Source organism: Lepisma saccharinum, chromosome 9, assembly GCF_977018435.1.
Source record: "Lepisma saccharinum chromosome 9, izLepSacc3.1, whole genome shotgun sequence".
Classification (NCBI taxonomy): Eukaryota; Metazoa; Arthropoda; class Insecta; order Zygentoma; family Lepismatidae; genus Lepisma; species Lepisma saccharinum.
In genome coordinates this window covers 204,653-217,385 of record NC_139237.1, presented here as the reverse complement: position 1 = coordinate 217,385, position 12,733 = coordinate 204,653, and the positions used below count along the sequence as shown (strand labels likewise).

The 12,733-nt window shown below is 46.9% G+C and overlaps 3 protein-coding genes and 1 non-coding gene across 4 annotated transcripts; 2 read left to right on the top strand and 2 right to left on the bottom strand.

Moving 5' to 3' along the window:
* Positions 1-51: 51 nt before the first annotated feature.
* On the top strand, positions 52-363 carry LOC145992895 (histone H4). Its single transcript, XM_083129276.1, has one exon. It carries the CDS (start codon positions 52-54, stop codon positions 361-363), a length of 312 nt encoding a protein of 103 aa, XP_082985402.1.
* Positions 364-1,032: 669 nt separating this feature from the next.
* Positions 1,033-1,407, bottom strand: LOC145992894 (histone H2A). Its single transcript, XM_083129274.1, has one exon. The coding sequence runs from the start codon at positions 1,405-1,407 to the stop codon at positions 1,033-1,035; it is 375 nt and encodes a 124-aa protein (XP_082985400.1).
* A 6,909-nt stretch (positions 1,408-8,316) lies between these two features.
* On the top strand, positions 8,317-8,688 carry LOC145992584 (histone H2B). The gene has a single exon (XM_083128939.1). The coding sequence runs from the start codon at positions 8,317-8,319 to the stop codon at positions 8,686-8,688; it is 372 nt and encodes a 123-aa protein (XP_082985065.1).
* A 2,154-nt stretch (positions 8,689-10,842) lies between these two features.
* LOC145993044 (5S ribosomal RNA) lies at positions 10,843-10,961 on the bottom strand. Its single transcript, XR_014442256.1, has one exon. It is a non-coding gene; the product is annotated as a 5S ribosomal RNA (ribosomal RNA).
* Positions 10,962-12,733: the final 1,772 nt, after the last annotated feature.

The window sequence follows — 12,733 nt, the reverse complement described above, 5'->3', positions numbered from 1 at the left end:
CCGGGAAGGCTTCATTCTCATCTTTCGAATCCACGTACGTGCACTGCAGAAATGACAGGCAGAGGTAAAGGAGGAAAAGGACTCGGCAAAGGAGGTGCCAAGCGCCACCGTAAAGTTCTCCGAGACAACATCCAGGGTATCACCAAGCCCGCCATCCGCCGTCTTGCCCGGCGAGGAGGTGTGAAGCGAATCTCCGGTCTCATCTACGAAGAGACACGCGGCGTCCTCAAGGTGTTCTTGGAGAACGTTATCCGCGATGCCGTCACCTACACGGAGCACGCCAAGAGGAAAACCGTAACCGCCATGGACGTCGTGTACGCACTCAAACGTCAAGGCAGAACCTTGTACGGTTTCGGAGGTTAAGGGCTCTAGTTTGCCTGTCCTCCATCTTGAAAAATCGGCCCTTCTAAGGGCCACAAATCTTTTCTTTGAGGAAGGAAATGTCAGCTTTCAACTTTCCCCGAACCTTACCCCCTGATCCCAGCCTCGATTCGAACGATTTCTCTCGTCTCGAGTTCATAATGACATAAGAATGATTGAAATAATTGAGAATTCAACAAAAAATATTCACGCGAGGACTCTCAGCATTCGCTAGATGACTACCCACCCTTCGTTCGTCGTTTAGCAAAGCAAAAGAAATTTATGTGAAATTCAGATTGCTTCTGTCAAATTATAACATCAATTAATATAACTCAGGCGAACATATATATATATTTTTTATTATTATTATTTTCAGTGCAGCTTGACTCCACCGAAAACAAAACACACGTCATAATCTCTATGCTATCAAAATTTACAAGATGTATACGTACAGGTAAGCCACTATTCTCTGACATTATCGGAAATAGGCAAAAAACATTGAATCAACACAGGATTTGCATGCCAAGTTACATGGATTGTCAGTCCTGATTAGACTACAGACTTCAAACTTGAAAACTTAAAAAAATGGAGTAGACAATGACCCTTTCCTAAGGTAATTGGTGGCCCTTACAAGGGCCGATTTGCTAGAAGCTGAGGGGGTAGGGTGTCAGCTTAAGCTTTCTTCTCGGTTTTCTTGGGAAGAAGGACCGCCTGGATGTTGGGCAGCACGCCACCCTGGGCGATCGTGACCCCAGAAAGGAGCTTGTTCAACTCCTCGTCGTTTCTGATGGCCAACTGCAAGTGACGGGGGATGATCCTGGTCTTCTTGTTATCGCGAGCAGCATTGCCGGCCAACTCCAAGACTTCGGCTGCCAAATATTCCATGACGGCGGCCAGGTAAACCGGTGCACCGGCACCGACACGTTCGGCATAATTGCCCTTTCGCAAAAGTCGGTGGATTCTGCCGACGGGGAACTGAAGTCCGGCTCGGCTGGAGCGAGACTTGCTCTTTCCCTTCACTTTTCCTCCCTTTCCGCGTCCAGACATGATGATCTCTTGCTATCGATACAACGTGAAAACACAAATTTTTGCCAGCCAGTTTGGTGGTTTTGTTAAGTAGTATTGAATCGCCGCGAATGAGAGCGTCCGGGAGACACGTCTCGAAGCGCCATTGGTCCGTCTGATATCAACCGTCCTTTCTTAAAAACGAATCGACGGAGGTGGCGCCCATCGAGTATCGAGATCGAGGAGATCGAGTAGATTGAGACTGGAGCCTGAAGGATACAGACCTGCTTTTGACTCAGTGAAAAGAAAACCGATTGCCCATTGAAATTTATTTCAACTGGGTTTTAGATATCGGTAATTGAGAGACGAGCAAGCTGTTCCCGACTCCTAAGAGAAAGAACGAATTGTCACATATGCAATTTTTATTGCAATTAATGAATACTTTTCTTACAGCGCTTGAGTAGAAATAAGAATAATACTCGCAAGTGGCTAAGGGCCCCCTCGTGATCCGCTTTCTCTTAACTGGGACGGAGATCTTGGGGATGAACAGGCTTTGCCGACACCCCAGGACGTCATTAGCGTGAATTATTTTTATTTCATTGCACTACTCGTAGCATCGTCAGAACTTCAAGAACTGCGCGCCAATATCAATTCCCGCCCATGAACTAGTCGCTCCCCAGCCCCTTGTTACATTTTGCGCCAAAAAAGCTCCCTCAGAGCGCCAGAATTCTCCCCAAAAAGTTGAACGAAAATCCTGACTCCTTATTGGCCGAAACTCAAACCCAGGAGGAGGCCTCCTATTGGCCGAACCTCCGGCCAGGCTTGAATCCGAATCCAGCCTCCCCATTGGCTGAAAGTCAAAACCGGGAGACGCTCCCCTATTGGCCGAGCCACATGGCGGACCCAAGTCCAAATCCGGCTCTCCTATTGGCCGAAGAGCTCTCCATGCAAAATCCCATAAGGACGGAGAGCCCAGCAGAAAAAATGCATCGCGTTAGCAAAAAAAGTGACTCTAATGTTACAAATCTAGGAGATCATTCTGAGTTTAACTTCAGTAATGACAAAGACATGGAAGATGCATACGACTCCTCTTCGGAAGAGTCCTCATGCACTTCATCATCAGACGAGGAAGAAAATGGGGGGGAGATCAACATTGCAGATCCCCCCACCCCCCTTAGAAAAAGATCGAACCCCGATCACCCAGACAAAGACGCGGCTGCGTCGCAGGACACAATTACGCCTGCTCAACGCAACCAGATGTCACAAAAGCCCAACAAATCGACACTTGCTGAAAACGACTTAGTATTTGAATTCGGTACCAACCCGAAATCAAAAACAAAAAGCCGCAAATTGAAAATTCAAAAAGCGGGCGTTCGGTACTTCACAAAAAGCCTCCTGGAAGAGGAAATAACACAACCGGACATTAAAAAACGGAAACAGGGTCCCCCGAAACAAGAATCGAGCATAAATAACACCAATAAGCAGCAAAAAGCGCCAAAGCGGTCGCAAAAAGAATGCGAACGCTTAATAAGCGAAACTTTCCCTGCGCTTAACATAAGCGACAAGGAACCAAAAGAGATGTTCTATGACCACTCTAACGACAAGCAAGACAGTCTGAAATGGGCTAGGCTGAATAAGCTGAACAACATTCCGCCTTCAGCGCCCATTTCACCCAATTTAGGGAAATCGCTGGGAAAAAGTAAGCCCAAATTCCCCCCAATAACTGTCAAAAATCCCCAGAAATTTGTCAAGCTGTGCAAAGACAAGCGAATACAAAACATCCTTTGCACAGCTAAAGGGAACATAATGAAGGTGTCCGCATTTGATAGTGACACCTACAATAAAATCCTAATGGAACTCAATAAAAACAAATTCGAGTTCCACTACTACAAATCATCAGACCACAAGCCCTACCGCTTCGTGATTAAGGGACTCCAAGCTTGGATGGACCCCCACGAAATCGAAGAAGACCTGAAAATAGCCACAGGAATCGATGCCGAGGTAACTCAGATGCATTACTTCGACAAATTCTCTGAAACTTACCCAAAAAAGAAAAAAAGTCACTCTTTTTTGGTAAAAACGTTTGAGCAAAATAAGGAAAAATTGCTCAGACTTAAAAAACTCGAACACCTTGGCATAGTGAGAGTCTACATCGAGGACTATATCGTGCCCGATGTCCCACTACAATGCCACCAATGCCAGGGCTTCCACCACGGAAGAAGCACCTGTCACATGATGCCTAAATGCGTGCGATGTGGGCAAGCACACGATATCAAAGACTGTGAAAGAGCAATTAACCCGGTTAAATGCACCAACTGCAATGGCGACCATGTTGCCAGCGCCAGATCATGCCCCATATACAAGAGGGTCAACCAGGAGAGGAGAAAAAGAAACCTCCTCCCCCCCCCGAAACCAATTAACCAACGGCCGCATAATCCAAACGCGCCAGCCCAGACCCACACTGTTGCCGACAAGCCCAGGGCTCCAAATAATGAACCCCAGAGGCAAAAGCAGGCACAGCAAGAAAATAACACTCCCGTCACCAAAGTAGGTCAATCGCGACCGGAGAAAAAAACACAAAGCCGACCCGGAACAATTAAAAAAGCCAGCGCACCTAGTGAGCTTGGCGCAACAAGCGCGCCCGGCACACCAAGAGTCCCCGGCACATCAACTACGCCCGGCACTCCAACCGCGACCGGCACAATAACTGCCCCCGGCACACAGAAGCCCGGCACATCAACCGTGACCGGCACAAATAAAACAGCAGACAACCCCAAGGCACCAGAACCTTGCAAAACAAACGAAACTACGCCTATGCAAGTCGAGTTCAGATCCGAACACAGAATTACAAATTCAAATTCAGATTCTAAACCAAGTACCACGGCCAACAACCAGCCCGATTGGCTCCCAGTAATGATGGAAGCCCTTAAAAACACCATGCAGCAAATGCAACAAATGCAAGCTACCATGGCCCAGACTATGCAGCAGGTGATGACCATCTGCGCGCAATTAACAAGCGCCCTAATGACCACCAATGGCAGGCAATAATCGGGGCGCCTACCTAATCCACTGGAACGCCAGAGGTCTACTAAACAAGATGCACGAAGCGTACCCCTGGCTGCTAGAGCAGCAACCAGAAATAGCCCTTATATCGGAAACGCACCTAAAGCCCACCGACAGAGTCTATCTCCCAATGTACGATATGCATAGGGAAGATAAAACTGCTGACCATGCACACGGAGGAGTGGCCATATTCATTAAAAACAATATAATCCACTCACGCATTCCGATCCCCAAACTCAATACGCTTGAAGCCGTAGCGATCACTGCAAAAATGGCAAACCGCGACATAATATTCATTTCCGCTTACCGATCTCCTCGCGCAAACAACGAGCTAGATCCCAGAGATATAGACAAGCTCCTCCGCCTCGGACCCTCAGTCCTTATAGGAGGGGACTTAAACGCTAAACATTCAGCCTGGCACAGTCGAGTGCACAATACAAGTGGCAACAAGTTATTTAGATACATTCAAAATACGCCACTACTTGTCTATGCGCCCACTACTCCAACTTACTACCCGGAAGACCCTAATAAACTACCCGACGTCCTAGACGTGGTAGTTCTAAAAGGTCCCCGCATAATAACGGACCAAGAGTCACTATCGGCCCTCACATCGGACCACAACCCAGTGTTAGTGACACTCTTCGACAAGCCGCGATATCGTCCTCCGTTCAAAAGATACAACTTCAATAAGGCAAACTGGGATGCCTACAAGAAAGATCTAGAACAAAATTTCGCGAAGAACGAACTTCGAACAGAGCTAAATTCAGAACAAGCCATTAACGACCGCGTCTCGTTTATTACTAGTAAAATTAAAGGCGCCATGGCCAAGCATATCCCCCTGCACAAACCACTGCAACCGGATGCAGCGCTGCCGGACACTATCAAAGTTAAGATAAGGCTCCGGAACAAAATTCGCAAATTATTCATGCGTACCAGACAACCGTTCTACAGACAAGAACAAAAAGCACTGTCGAACGAAATCCAAGACGACATAAAGAAACACAGAAACGAGAAATGGAAAGCTCGCGTAGACAAATTGGCAGTAAAAGACCTCTCATTATATAAATTCACGAGAAGGCTCACGCGTACCAATATTGACACCCCCATACTCCACGGGAAAAACGGCATGGCGTATGGAAACGAGGAAAAGACGAACGCACTCGCGGACACGTTGGAAGAGGCATTTAAACCAAACGAAGACCTTGATATCGATTCCGAAGACGAAGATGAAACAACCGACACGGTAGAACGGTTCCTCACATCAAACCATGATCATGATGAAGATATAATTCACACAAACGTCCCTGAATTACTTCACATAATCAAATATCTACCCAACTTCAAAGCACCGGGACCAGATGGGATCCAAAACGTGCTCTTCAAGCACATCCCAATTAACATGGTGCAAGCCATTGCCGCGTTGTTTAACTCGTGCGCCAAAATCGCATACTTTCCAGAAAACTGGAAAATAGCCAAAATCATCTGTCTCCCCAAACCGGGTAAAGACAAAACGTTTCCACAAAACTACAGACCGATCAGTCTACTCAACAACCTCGGAAAAATATTCGAACGAGTAGTAATGAAGAGACTGCAATTCATAACGCAACAAAAACAATTGCTACCGACAGAGCAATTTGGCTTCAGACAAAAACACTCCACGGTGCACCAGCTCACACGCGTAATAGAACACGTCACTGAGCACTACAACAAAAAAAAGGATACGGGAATGGTGCTACTAGATGTAGAAAAAGCATTCGACAGAGTTTGGCATGAAGGCCTGCTACACAAACTTATCAAACTAGGATTACCAGATAAGCTAATAAGATTGATAAAATCTTATATAAGCGGACGGAAATTTTTCGTATCAATTCTCCAGGAGAAATCGAACATAAGAAATATAGAAGCAGGAGTTCCGCAAGGGTCTATACTCAGCCCTCTGCTATTCAACCTCTATATCTCAGATATCCCCCGTCACCATGAAGCCCAAATAGCGGTCTACGCCGATGACGTGGCTATCTACCAATCCTCATGGAGACGTCTCAGAATAGTCAGAATCCTAGAAACTTACCTAGAATCGCTCCAAACATACTATAACCGATGGAAGATAAAGATCAACGCCCATAAAACGGAAGCGATCATCTTCACTAAGAAAAGGCAACCCCTCCCACCAGAAATTACCCTGGAAGGGGTCAACATACCCTGGCAAAAACAAGTTAGATATCTTGGAGTCACTCTTGACTCCAAGCTTAGCTTCTCCCAGCACACTAAAATAGTACTCGACAGAGCAAGAGTCCGCTTCCATCAAATTAAGTCACTGATATACTCGGCCAGCCCGTTAGCACTATCACACAAGCTCTTGCTCTACAAACTTATGATAAGGCCAATCCTAATGTACGGATCACCCGCTTGGTTCTGTGGGAACAAAGGCAATATAAAACTCCTACAGAAATACCAAAACAGGATGCTCAGATACATCCTGAACCTACGCTGGAGCACTAGAATGACTCCAATCCACATTAAGCACAAGCTCCCGAAAATTGTAGAGTTCAATAATAAAATCATGCACAAACTTTACAAAAAGAAAAATCAAATAGACAACGAACTTATCAGGAATCTAGGCACGTACCCGCGAACGCGCTACAAGCACAAGAGACCTCTGAGCGTTCTATGGAATTACCCCCGATGACAATAAGCACCACTCCCGCTGTAGCAACGTAGAGGCACCGCAACAAGTATGACCAAAGACTTCAGTAGCTGCACAGATGAAAGTACACCTCTTCAAGGTCGATCTTAGTACTAAGCCGGTTTTTGAAGCCTTCAGCTGGGCCGGTGGAGGAACGTGAGTGCCTCATTTGTGCACTCGCGAATTCGTCTACTGCGCAGCCTCTGGAAGTCAACAACGGAAAAAGTGGTGCCAACTGAAACAACCAAGGGGCTCCGCCACAAGTACGACCAAAGAATTCAGTAGCCGCACAGGTGAAAGTACACCTCTTCAAGGTCGATCTTAGTACTAAGCCGGTTTTTGAAGCCTTCAGCTGGGCCGGTGGAGGAACGTGAGTGCCTCATTTGTGCACTCTCGAATTCGTCGACGGCGCAGCCCCCGGAAGCTCCAGCAGCCACTGACCACCTCTACAGGAAACAAGAAACAGGAGTACCCCACGCACCGTTAACTCTCCCCAGGGTTCGGAAGTCAGACGAACCTTCACACCCCAACATCAGAGAAGCGACGTGTGCATGAGTAGGTCCTACTAACACAAGACTTGAAAGGCTACTTGTAGCCAAAAACACCATACCTTCCAATTCCCGATCCTACCTGCCGCCTCACGGCTCCATTAAGGATAGAAACCAATAGGATGTGTGTTTTTTACCCCCCTTCACGTGGGTTTTTTTCGCACATCAGAATCTAGACGAAGCTTGCATACTAGACGCAGCCGAGGTTTTACAAGTTTACTTGGTTTTACCCTCGGGAGCTTCCCTTCTCTTTGTTCCTCTTCTTAGCTGTAGTTTTTTCACCATCTTTCTATTTTCGCCGCCTGGTAAAAATCTCTTTACAAGATTGAAACCAGGTTTAAATAAATCCCGATGTCATGTAGGTAGTTAGCATACTAGTGCATGCCAAGCATGAATGGAGGCTTCCCCAAGGGAGAAATCCGGCTTGACTGGATCTATTCTGAGGGGAAGACTGCGCCTAGGCAAAAGACTGAACATGGGATTATGATGTGCTCCAGAGTGCATCAACATCTCACGCGAGGTCTGCGCCTTTCGGTACAGTCGCCAGTTGACTCAGGTCGGGCGCCACTCACCCCCGCGAGCCCTTTGGGGGCGGGGATTTTTCCTTTCTTTTTTTTTTTTTTTTTTTTTTTGGCGCCCATCGAGTCTGTCTGCAACATGCCGCCAAAGACAAGTGGAAAAGCCGCCAAAAAGGCCGGAAAGGCCCAGAAGAACATCTCCAAGGGAGACAAAAAGAAGAAGCGGAGGAGGAAGGAGAGCTACGCAATTTACATCTACAAGGTGTTGAAGCAAGTTCACCCTGACACCGGCATCTCCAGCAAGGCGATGAGCATCATGAACAGCTTCGTCAACGACATCTTCGAGCGCATTGCCGCCGAAGCTTCCAGGCTCGCTCATTACAACAAGCGATCGACCATCACCAGCAGGGAGATCCAGACGGCCGTTCGGCTGCTCCTCCCCGGTGAACTGGCCAAGCACGCCGTCAGTGAAGGCACCAAGGCCGTGACTAAGTACACCAGCTCAAAGTAAACTCAAGGAAATAATTACCTTGCCGAAAAAGGCCCTTTTTAGGGCCAAAAATTGAATCTTGGAATTGGACGAACTTGTCTACCACCCCTCCGAAACGTACACTTACATAACCTAACGATATCTCAGCCTGCAAGCGAGAAGATTTTTGACCTTACGTATATATAAAAAAAAATGCTTTTAAGGTACGACCTTAACCAGCACGTAATTTACAAAAATAGGCTAAATTTCCAAATTTTTTAGTTTCTTTTGCTGAATAGGACTTTTAGAGTTACATTTGGACAAAATGCCACTGCAAAAAAATAACCTAAGACTTGGAACAATTATTGATTCGGCGCATTATTATTTTGGATGAACACATAAAATAAACTTGTATATTTAACAAAAATAACTTTCAGGTTTCTATTTCACAATTGTACGTTTGTTACTAGAGTATGGCAGTGAAAGGTACACACAGATTAATATCTGCATATACTCGGTTGGGTTACATTAGGTTAGGTTTTGTTAGGTCGTGATTTTATTTCATTTTTCGTGTTTTCCTTCATTTTACTTTCAAAATTACTTTCAGTTTTCTCCACGAGCAGGGAAAAAGGAAGAGTTTGGCAGTCACATTCATAATTTGCACTAAAAGGGCTCACTTAACTTCTATGAAAGGGTGAGAACTGGTACGCTCAACGAAGTGTGACATTTGGCGGGAACCGTTGCATTTGAAATCGGTTACTCCAAGAATTGATCTGAACGTTGTTTCCAGAGGGCGGCGGCATCGGGGGGGGGGGGGGGTGGAACTTCAACTTACGATCCCGGAAGATTAGCATTTTTTTGTTCAGTTAGGGGTGGGGTTCGAACGCCTACATGCCTCCATTCGGTATCATTACATGCTGACTACACAACGAAAGTGTACGCGAATTTTTGAAGAGGAACCAAAGTTGTCTTACGCAAGGTCCTTTTTCCAGGAATTTGTCTCGCGTTCGTCTGAACCCAGATCCTCTGGGAGGTTAGGTTACGTTGACATGGCAAAAAAAAATGTTCATTCCATCCTATGCATTAATATTAGGGGTGTGCGGGATCCCGAAAAGTCGGGACCGGGGGGGGGATCCTGTCCCGATCCCGACTTCGGGAAATGACTTCCCGACTCCCGACCAGTCGAGAAATACCGAATGGTCATTTTATCGTTAATTCGTTTGCTGCAAAAAGTAACGGTTATGTAACGGTCTGCTGCCAAAAGTAACGATTTCGTAACCGTCTGCTGCCAAAAGTAACGGTTTTGTAACCGTTCCCTGCTAAAACTAACAGTTTCGTAACCGTTTACTGCCAAAAGTAACCGTTTCGTAACAGTTTACTGCCAAAAGTAACCGTTTTGTAACAGTTTACTGACAAAAGTAACCGTTTTGTAACAGTTTACTGACAAAAGTAACAGTTTCGTAACCGTTTGCTGCCAAAAGTAACCGTTCCGACCAGGACCTTCCCCACTTGCCTTCTGCTAAATTGTCCACTAGCGGGGACACTTTCACATCACTGCACTGATCGAGCATTCCCTTTCCGAAGGGAAAAGACGCGAGATTTGACATGCATCGGTTGAAACAGAACCTCGGTTTACGTGTCCTCGCCAACGAGTATGCGACATTTCCAATTCTTTATTCTGCGTGTGCACACCCCCCCCCCCCGCCCCGGTGCGTTTCGGGCGAAATTGCCAACGGATCAGGGTTGCCGGGCCGGGACTATCCCTTTAGCGAACGCCTCCTTCCACGGCGATGGCATTTTGCAAAAAAATAAAAACGCCCAAAAAAAACACACTCCCTGCAACCGCCGGCACGTATCCTCGCCGAAAACTACCAACGCCGGGCTCTTCGGGGAGCGACGCGGCGGATCCGCCGGGCAGGGGAGCGCTCGCTCCCCGCCGGGATTATGGCGGCCGCCGGTAATAAGAACGCACCCTGCAACCCCGCAAGCCCCAAAAAACAGAAGAAAGTCGCCTTCCCCGATATTCATATATACTAATATACATTCTTCACTTATATTATTATTATTATTTGATGACAGGTATATTGAAAAAAAAAAAAAAAAAAAAAAAAAAGCGATTCTGCAAAAACTGTCGGTGATTGATTGGCTTCAATTCACAAATAAAAGGCCACTATGAACCTTGAAAAAGAAAAAGGATGCCAACAGCACCTGGTGTTCCCAGGCGGTCACCCATCCAAGTACTGACCAGGCCCGACGCTGCTTGACTTCGGTGATCGGACGAGAACCGGTATATTCAGCGTGGTATGGCCGTTGGCGAAAGATACTGCTTTCGGTAAGGTACATATAGTCCAACTTCTCGTTTTCGGGGAAATGTCTCGTCTCGTGGGCACTGCCAAGAACGTGTAGAAGAAACATAACAAATAATTATACATTTCATTGTAGTCATAGTGAGAAATGTGCTTTAACACCCTTCCAGAGATGTGTGAACATAAAAGCTACAAGATAGAGAAGAAGAAAATTTAGTGCAGTGAATAAAAGTGAATCTCATGACCAACCTTTTTGATTCCACACTATATACCCAGGACCTAACAACGAAAAAGTGATTGGGCTCGGTTAGTTCGTATGAACTTTCCAGCCTGATCATTACCAGTGCGTAGTTATATATATATATATATATATATATATATATACTCTCCAGCCTAGCTATTTCCTATTTTTGTGCTATCTTCGGACAACTTCATCGAGTTCTCGAATACGCGCTATTCCCACAAACCAAAGTAGGCAACGGGCACCTCGACACAAACTATTACATTATTATTATTTATCGGCGGAGAGCAGGAAGGGCCGCGCTAACTTTCGGTGCAAATGGCTGCTTTCGAATCGAACCACAGTCCTCATGCGATAGATTTTCGCCTATAAACGAAATTAAAGGCTATACATTGGAAGTAGGCCAGCTTCGTTCAAACACAGGCGTGTGCGACACACGCTACTTCGGAGATTGGCTTGAGAGGCCTGTCGTATGCTCAAGGCACCTGATTCTCAGCAAGAGAATAGGGGAAGGATTGAACTTCCATCTCCTCCGTGCAACCGACGCACCTTCTACCTTTTCTCAGAGAAAACTAAGGAAATCACGGGCATATGGAGGTCGCGCGTACACCTACGGTGAGTTTGACACGAAGGAAGCGAGGAACGTGGAAGTCGTGGGGACGGACTGCGGCACTTCACGGCTACTTCAAAGTTTCCGGAACGTACCCAACAACGAGGGATGCTGGTGCTCTCTAGCTCAGCACTGAAAAAATTAATCTTGGAAAGAGGAGGAAACACACTTACCGTTGTGGCAACTACAAACTTCAGTTTGCTTCGGCCCGCCTGAGAGCTGCTCTCGCTCCGGTCCGCGCTCCGAGAGAAAAGGGGGTCGAAACCTCGGCGCGGGGATTCATTTTCGTTCCGAAAAGAGCGTAGATATGGCAGATACGGCATCAGCTCCCTCAGCCCCGACGGCGGCTTCGCCCAAGAAGTCCTCGAAGGCGAAAAAGCCGAGAACGGCTCCTTCCCATCCCAGGACATCCGAGATGGTGAACAACGCTATCAAGAACTTGAAGGAGCGCGGAGGCTCTTCCCTGCAGGCCATCAAGAAGTACATCACCCAGAACTACAAGGTCGACGCCGAGAAGCTCGCGCCCTTCATCAAGAAGTACCTGAGGAGCGCCGTGGCATCAGGTTCTTTGGTGCAAACCAAAGGAAAGGGTGCCTCCGGATCTTTCAAACTCAGCGCTTCGTCGCTGAAGGAGAAACCGGAAAGCGGGGCTGTTTCCAAGACCAAACGCTCGGCTCCCAAGGAGAAGAAACCGGCAAAGAAAGCTGCCCCGGCCAAGCGACCAAAGAAGACCGGCGAAAAGAAGAAGGCACCTGTTGCAAAGCCAAAGAAGTCTCCATCGAAAGTGAAAAAGGCAAAGACGCCCAAGAAACCAAAGGCGCCAAAGCCAAAGAAGGCTGCCAAGCCCAAGGCAGCAAAGAAGGCTGCACCAAAAAAGAAGTAAAATGGTTGAGCACGCAAGTGTTCCCCATAAAAAGGTCCTTCTGAGGA

What these genes read in the sequence shown, in the direction of transcription:
- LOC145992584 (XM_083128939.1), top strand. Translation starts at nt 8,317, where the DNA reads ATGCCGCCAAAGACAAGTGGAAAAGCCGCCAAAAAGGCCGGAAAGGCC.
- LOC145992895 (XM_083129276.1), top strand. Translation starts at nt 52, where the DNA reads ATGACAGGCAGAGGTAAAGGAGGAAAAGGACTCGGCAAAGGAGGTGCC.
- LOC145992894 (XM_083129274.1), bottom strand. Translation starts at nt 1,407, where the DNA reads ATGTCTGGACGCGGAAAGGGAGGAAAAGTGAAGGGAAAGAGCAAGTCT.